At 48.3% G+C, this 8,174-nt stretch overlaps 1 protein-coding gene across 1 annotated transcript in view; it reads left to right on the forward strand.

Annotated features, from left to right (window-relative positions):
- LOC106821188 (serine/threonine-protein phosphatase 4 regulatory subunit 4-like) overlaps nucleotides 1–8,174 on the forward strand; it is a 99,766-nt gene that overhangs the window by 73,385 nt on the left and 18,207 nt on the right. The window contains exons 6-11 of the mRNA XM_014825883.1: nucleotides 2,148–2,254; nucleotides 5,110–5,217; nucleotides 5,551–5,672; nucleotides 6,802–6,924; nucleotides 7,627–7,754; nucleotides 7,953–8,030. Coding sequence (XP_014681369.1) covers nucleotides 2,148–2,254; nucleotides 5,110–5,217; nucleotides 5,551–5,672; nucleotides 6,802–6,924; nucleotides 7,627–7,754; nucleotides 7,953–8,030 — 666 coding nt within the window. The remainder of the gene's footprint in view (nucleotides 1–2,147; nucleotides 2,255–5,109; nucleotides 5,218–5,550; nucleotides 5,673–6,801; nucleotides 6,925–7,626; nucleotides 7,755–7,952; nucleotides 8,031–8,174) is intronic.

Genomic DNA, 8,174 nt, shown 5'->3' on the forward strand with positions numbered 1-8,174 from the left:
TCATCCAACTCTGCCTCCGCTACTGTGCTGCAAGTTAATGCTCGTGCATCCTGGTTATCTTTCAGTCCCCCCCCCCGCCTATTATAGTTTTTAGCTGACACTGGTACTTAGTTGTTAGCTCACACCGATTCCTCTAACGAACACTTTACGAGCACATGTGCCAGCCCGTCACTGTGTGACCGCGCATTGAGACAATAAGCTTTCAAACTAACTGGCTTTTAAGATTCACGACAGCCTGGCTGATTAAATAAAACACCGTGCGTGAGTGCCAACGAATACATGAATCACCGCCCTACGCTACTAGAGGAAGCCTGAGCTTCCCTCTCCGTTCCTCCCGCTCCCCTCCCCTGCTCTCTAACATTCGCTCCCCGTATATAACAACGTTACAATCATTGGCACGATGCCGCTCCTGAATATTGATGATGTTTTCGTTGCTTATGATGATCTGTGTTGGCGGTTGTACGTGCCCGGGGTCCGTGAATCTGCCCCGTTGTATTAGGATGTGCTGTTCCTGTGTGTCTGGTGGTATTAGGGTGTGCTACTCCTGTGTGCCTGGTGTTATTAGGGTGTGCTGTTCCTGTGTGTTTGGTGTTATTAGGGCGTGCTGTTCCTGCCTCCCTGAGGCTAATAGGGCGTGCTGCTACCACGTGTCTCGCGGTATTCGGGTGTTTGGGTCTTGCTTCACTAATGGCATTAGGGTGTGCTGTTCCTGTGTGCCTGACGGAATTTGGGTGTGCTACTCCTTTGTATCTGGCGGTATTATTAGGTTGTGCTGTTTCTATGTGTCTGGTAGTATTAGGGTGTGATACTCCTATGTGTGTGGCGGTATTAGGGTGCACGGCCGTCTAACGCGCGAGTCATCGTGCTGCGAGGTCCCTCGCCGCGACGCGCTCTCTAGAGTCTTGTCGGACGTGCGGGGGTCATCACGGAATTAATGCATGATTGCTGGGTAATGTGCGGCGGCGGTCGCGTAAAGCTTGCGTCATGTGTGACAGTGTCGCTAATGAACGAATAACGGGCGCGTTTCGTCGCGTTACGATGTCGTAATCTTAGTAATGCGCCGTGAAGCGATGTTGTTGTTGTTGTTATTTGTTGTTGTTGTTATTTGTGTTGTTGTTATTTGTTGTTGTTGTTGTTGTTATTTGTTGTTGTTGTTGTACGCGCCCTCAGGACGTTGTCGGATTGTGACGGTGCGTATCTGGTTCGGTGTACTGGGATCCGTTGCCGTTAGATGGTGCTTTGTTGGGACGTTTTGCCGTTAGATGGTACTTTGTTGGGATATTTTGCCTTCAGGTGGTGCTTTGTTGGGACGTGTTGCGGCTACCATCTACGTCGCTATGTGTCGTTGCTCACTCTTCCTTCTGATGCACGAGTTCTTCGTCTGCTAGTCCCGCCATAAACAGCACGCGCGTGCGAATTCCATTCTCGCAATGTTGGTGACGTCACGCTTAATGCGCACGAACCGAGTACGTCACTCGAGACGGGGTTTTTCTGAGAGGGGGGAGTGGCGAAATCTTCGCACGTTCCCGTTCGTGTTGTACCTTGAGTGGAAGCCGCGCGTGCCTGCCGTGTCTAAGCTATCCTCTCCATGTCTGTCTTAATAACGTGATCGAGTGTCGTGTGCATGGGATGGGGGGGGGGGTGATCGAGCGATCGTCCGCCCACACTCGCGATAACCAGGGTAGTTACACATAGAGCTATTCTGATTATACGGTGGGAGAAAACGCGCGATAGCCGCATGTGGGAGAACAAGGAATGACGCGCGATGGCTAGGGTAGTTACTAGAAGAGCGCGGATGAGTACGGTATTATGACAAGAAATGACGCGCAATAGCTAGGGTAGTTGCTAGAAGAGCGCGGATGAACAGGGTGGGAGAACAAGGAATAACGCGCGATAGCTAGGGTAGTTACGAGTAGAGCGCGGATGAACAGGGTGGGAGAACAAGGAATAACGGGCGATAGCTAGGGTAGTTACTAGTAGAGCGCGGATGAACAGGGTGGGAGAACAAGGAATAACGCGCGATAGCTAGGGTAGTTAATAGAAGAGCGCGGATGAACAGGGTAAGATGTAAGCACGTGATTGTAGCAGACGCGCGAGTGTGCGGACGTCATAACGATAACGTGACTTTGCGCGATTTCTCTCTCTAGATTTTAAACTTGGCGATATCGAAGGGGCAGCTCTCCCAGCCAGTGCAGTCGCGGCTATCGTGCTGTAAGATTCTGGGCAAGATTGCGACGAAATTCGAACCGTATTTGTAAGTATACCTCTCCGATCGTTCACTCGTTATTGGTGTGATTGTTTTTTGTTCTTAAACGTTTGTTACTTTTAATTATTCACTATTAATTATTAAGTTTGTGCCATGGATGTTATAATAATATTATATAATTCATTATGTAATTCAGTTAGTTGTGTTATTTTTTAGTTATTTGTATTTGTATTCAGTCGTTTGAACATGGATCTATACGGTATAAACAGATGTTTTAATTGTATTTCTCATACTTAATTGCGTACGTAATTGTGATTTTTCTGTCAAATTAAATACTTGATTTCTACTAAAAAAATTTAATAGATGTGTAAATGTCAACGCTTAGGTAAACTTAAGTGTCACTACCTCCCCTGCGTGACCAGCTGTTTTTCCTGTTACCTATTGCGCCTGAATTACAACAAAAAATATTGCGGGTGCAAGTCTTTCATGGTTTTCAAGTTGAGGATGAGATATTAATATATGCGGTAGAGCATACGCGGAAATCCCGTGTTAAAATTGTGAGTCATACGCGAATATCAAACAGATGCCGAACAAATATTTAAGTGTCAATATACGGAGTTCACCGTATTCGTGCAAACAAGCTCAATGTGTCATCGTGCTACGATAAAATCTGAATAACTGTCAATATCGGGAAGAGCTTTCTTTAATAACGCGAACACGTGCCTATTAAATCTTTTGTCTTTATTTTCCACTCGGTGATCTGCCAAGAAACGCCGCTTTTATTTGAGTGACAGATTTGAAGGTGACTTGTCTGTGTCAATAGCTTCACGCTACACTGCAATCTTATCCTTGTCTTTATACCTTCATATACTTATTTCTATACTCTATAGAATATTCTTCCTATTTCTCACCATTATTCATCTGTCTGTTGTGACATACATCTGTCCCTATCTCCTCATCTCCCTCCCTTACTTACTTCCCTTTCTCTCCCTCCTCCCTCTCTCCCACCCCCATTCTCCCCTTCCCCTCTGTCTTTGTCTCCCCATCTTTACCCATCTCTCACTTTCCTCTCTCTCCCTTCTCCCGCTCCCCCTACTCATCTTCCCATCTGTCTTTCTCTCCCCATCTCTTTTCGCTACCTCTCTTTCTTTCCCCCTCTCTCGCTCTCTCATTCTATCACATCTTTCTCATCCCCGTGTTTTCGTTTGCTGTCAGCATCATCATCGCATCGCATTCCCTCTTCGTCGGTTGTCGTCAACTTTTTTTCCTCACGTCGCGAACCTCTTCTCTCCGTTTCTGTCTCCGTCGCTAACAGACTTCTTCTTCTCGCGAATCGATACTAAGCTCGGCATTCTCCTCTCTCTCTCTCTCTCTCTCTCTCTCTCTATCATCTCCGTCATCTCCGTCATCGCTGCGGCGTCGTCATTGTAAACCGCGCCGAAGCTAAGCGAGGTTCGGCTGTCGTCGTGACGTCACGTGCTCGCAGTAAAACCCTCGGAGTTATGTGCAGTAGCGGGGAGCGCGCTAATGCACGCCCCGAGGTTGCGGGCGACTTTCGCGCGCGCGTGACGTAGGTGGCAGACGTTTCTCACGCACGCGCACGAGCACCCACGAACGCACGCTTAACAAAGGCCTGCAAGCTTTGCCATTGTACTATAGCACTCACGTCGGTTTCTTCTCCCGCGACGCTTGACGGACTCGGAGTCGAGCGCGGGGACTCGGCGTGACAGCTCTAATCGATAAATTCCCGCGTCTGTGCTAATTCGGCGACAATAATTAAAGCGAGCGCGAGAGTGCTACGGCGCATGCGCAGTCCCCCCTCGCGCGAATCCGGAGCAATTACGACCGACGCGCCTCCCGTGGGGATCGCTCCCGCACTCAAGGCGATACCTGACCGCTAAACATTTCCGGCTCGAAATAGCTCGGGGTGTCACGGGAAATGGGTGGCGGGTGGTTGGGGTAAGTTAAAATAGAGTAGGGGGAGGGGAGGGAGGAGGAAGCCTCGGGGGAGAGACTCGCTTCGACGCGTCGTCGTCGAAATTAAAAACGCGTTGCGTGATTGGGACGGATTCTCCCGCGGCGCGTGCGTCGTGACGGATGTGTCATGGCGGAACCGCATCGCGCATGCGTCGTAGCGCAGCCAGTAACGACGCGATACGTTCCTCGTTAAGCGGGGTTTCCTTTTGCGTCACCGCGCGTATATTTGCGGGGACAGATGGCAGTATAGGATCGTCTGTGATGCGAGCCAGCGAGAAGCCATTGTGTGTGCACGCATGAATGCTGGCTGGCAGGCGATACCTGCATTCGCAATTATTACGCAAAACGGAACTCAGCTGGGAATCAAGCGCGCGAACAAAGGCACACTGGGGCGAAAAAACCGCGTGTGTTTATTAATAAAATTCGTTCGTCACCGCAATTTCTTTCTCATGATTTATTCAATTCATAATAGAAAAGCACGCGCCCGCGAGAGAGAGAGAGTGTTGTCTGCTTATTTCATCGCTTATTAATCACGACAGTCGGATAAAGGGACCTATCTTTTTGTTCTCATCCTGCAATTAAATCTCGTACATAATAGCGATCACGAGGTCATTGTTATGGGGATAAATCAACGCTGTCGGCACTAAACGAAACACTGCTAACACTGTGTCGTTAGTCGCCCGTAATTTGACGCGACTGCTGCGTAGAATGAGGTACGAATCATAGCTGCGTAATTACTAAACGCAATTATATGTATTTCGTAAATGTATGTATTTCATTGTATGTGTTATTTTATGTATTTCGTAAATGTATGTATATTTCGTTCTATGTATATCATTGTATGTATATTTCGTTGTATGTGTTATTTTATGTATATCTTTCTGTATGTGTTTAAATGTATTTCCCTTGCAATTGTAATTAAACAGAATTAAGAAGGAGATTCTGCCCGTCGTGCAGTCGCTATGCCAGGACGTCGACTACGAGGTGAGAGGCTGCATGTGTCGGCAGCTGGACTCCGTCGCCAGAGGCATTGGGTATGTTAGAGCTTCTCTCTCTCGTTTTCTCCTTCTTTCTGTCTCTCTCTCTCTCTCTCTCTCTCTCTCTCTCTCTTGCTCTCTCCTTCTCAATGCTCTCTCTCTATCTTTATATCCACTGTCTATTTCTTTCTCTCTCTATATGCGTGTGTGCGTGTGTGCGTGTGCATGTGCGCGTGCGTGTGCGTGTGCGCGTGCGTGTGTGTGTGGTTGTGCGTGCGCATGTACGTGTGCGTGTGCGCGTGTGTGCGTGTCCACGTTGTCACCACGTGTGTCCAATATATATAGTCTCCACGTTGACACTGACGCTGTCGTTGCTGTTCGCGCGCCCAGGCTGGAGGCGACCAAGATCTCGATCCTGCCCGAACTCGTGGAGCTGGCCAACGACGAGGAGAGCTTCGTGCGGCTGGCCGGCCTCGAGGCGGTGGTCAGCCTGCTCAGTCTGCTGGACGATGGTGAGTGAGTGACCACTAACTTTCCTCCGGTCAGTGACTGTGACTGAGTGACCGCTAGCTCCCGCCGGTCAGTGCTGGTAATGCTGAGTTAATGTGAGGGGACTCTCACAGAGGGCGCTCTACTGAGAAAAGAGCCAGTGATGGGCTGCTTTGTCAAGATGAGGAGTCAACTATATTTAACTCTATTTTTCACGCCCCCTATTTTATTAACATTTCATGTTGCATCATTTTATATTTCATTATTAAATTTCTATTGGACCACCGGTTTCGCTACCCGCCACCATCAGTGTGTTCACTGTGTTGGGAGGAGCGCGGCGCGTGAACGCGCTACACCGATTGACAATCATGGAGATGGGTTTCAACGAGCAGTTTTAATCTGTTTCGTCGCGCAGAGAGCGTGGTGGTGGATAAGCGTGGCTGCGTCGACGTGTGAGAGATAGCATTACTGTGACGACGGCGCTTGAGTAAAGCGGGAGGGTGTTCTGTCGGCTGGGTGGTGCCAGTATAGTGTGTTATAGTGCGCCCCCTGCGTGGTGAAGGATCCCTAGGCGTGAGCGCAGTAACAGCACGTCTACCTGCGCACACGTATTGCCGAGATTCACCGGTTCTTCTCGTTTCGTGTACTGCACAATTAACAAAAGACGGATATAGCTTGTTTATTGTGTGAAGAGGTTGCTCCCTCCTCTCATATCATTGCCACTTTTTTCTTCTCTTATCTCGTCTCCTCTCCTTTCCTCTCCTCTCCTCTCCTCTCCTCTCCTCTCCTCTCCTCTCCTCTCATCTCCTCGCCTCTCCTCTCCTCTCCTCCCCTCTCCTCTCCTCTCCTCTCCTCTTCTCTCCTCTCCTCTCCTCTCCTCTCCTCTCCTCTCCTCTCCTCCCCGCTCCGCTCCTTCCCTCTCATCTCCTCCCCTCTCCGCTCCTCTCCGCTCCGCTCCTCTCCTCTCCTCCCCGCTCTGCTCCTCCCCTCTCATCTCCTCCCCTCTCCTCTCCTTTCCTCTCCTCTCATCTCCTTTCCTCTCCTCTCCTCTCCCTTCCTCTCCTTTCCTCTCTTCTCTTCTCCTCTCCTCTCTTCTCTCTTCTCCTCTGAGATCGTTAGTGACAACCATGTGTGTGTGTGGTGATGTTGCAGATACCTGTGTGCACATCATTATCCCGCTCGTGAGAAAGTTCTGTGAGATGGCGATGAAGGCGGAGGACCCGACGCTAGCTGTGGTTGCCAAGCAGCTAGGAAAGCTCTGTCACGGCCTGTCAGGTAAGGCAGCCACACCTGCGAGAGACACCCTTTGATATACGTGTATTGTAATATATATATTGCCGTGTGTGTGCTACACGTATACGGGCATATTGTATGGTAGAGAACTGCACCTGTGATGCATACCTGTCATACACGTGTATTGTATTATATATTGCCGTGTGTGCTACATATGTATAGGAATGATATAGAGCCACAGCTGTGATACACCTGTGATACACCTGTGATACACCTGTGATACACCTGTGATACACCTGTGATACACCTATGATACATATGTGCAGATTTTGTTTGATTTACATGGGCACATTCATGTCATACTGGTAAAGCTGCTGTAACATATAGAGTCGTATCTCTGGTACACAGGGTGCTACATAGTGCCTCTTAGGTAATCCCAAAGCCCCGCATAGGGGGCAGTACTGCCCATCTTAGGAACCGCTATTATTTTAGTTATATTATATAGTTTATATATAATTTATATTAGATATTAGATATATTATTTAGTTTATAGAACCATACGTGTGACGCATCAGTGCTATGCCCGGCAAACATATTCTCAGGTGCTCGTATTAAGATTCTATTAGCAGCTAGTATTTTAGTTTTAAGTTTAGTTTAAAGTTTAATTTATTAGTTAAGTTTATAGATTAAGTTTAGTTATTAGGGTTTAAGCTCGTATTAACAGTGACACTTGACTTCTTGCAGTGAACCTGAGTGCGGAGCAGCGGCAGTGGTTCCTCAACTACTACAGGCAGCTGTGCCAGCTCGGCCTGACATGCACAGACTCAGGCATTCAGGTGAAGCAGAGCCCAGACAAAGATCACAAGACGCAGGTATGCATGCATCCGCCCCGTCCCTCAGTGTGCGTGTGATTTACCGGTGTCGTAGACGAGATAAAATTCACATCACAAAGTTTAGGTAATATAGTTGGTTATGTAGTACAATGGGAGATGTGATATATTATATACGTGGTTGCAATGTTCGTGATGCGATGAGGAGCAGCTCTTGAGTTGTGTTGTTTTATGTCGCAGACTCCAGACTTGTCGCAGCTGTTTGAAGAGGCTGATATATATGCAGAGTGCAGGCTGTGTGCTGCATTCAACTTCCCCGTAAGTACTGCTCGTTAATATTATATGAGTTATTCTAGCTCTCTCACTCACTCTCTCTCGCTTTGTCTCTCCCCCTCGTTTATTCCCTTTCTCTCTCTCTCTCTCTCTCTCTCTCTCTCTCTCTCTCTCTCTCTCTCTCTCTCT

This window comes from Priapulus caudatus, unplaced genomic scaffold, assembly GCF_000485595.1.
Source record: "Priapulus caudatus unplaced genomic scaffold, Priapulus_caudatus-5.0.1 Scaffold63, whole genome shotgun sequence".
Classification (NCBI taxonomy): domain Eukaryota; kingdom Metazoa; phylum Priapulida; class Priapulimorpha; order Priapulimorphida; family Priapulidae; genus Priapulus; species Priapulus caudatus.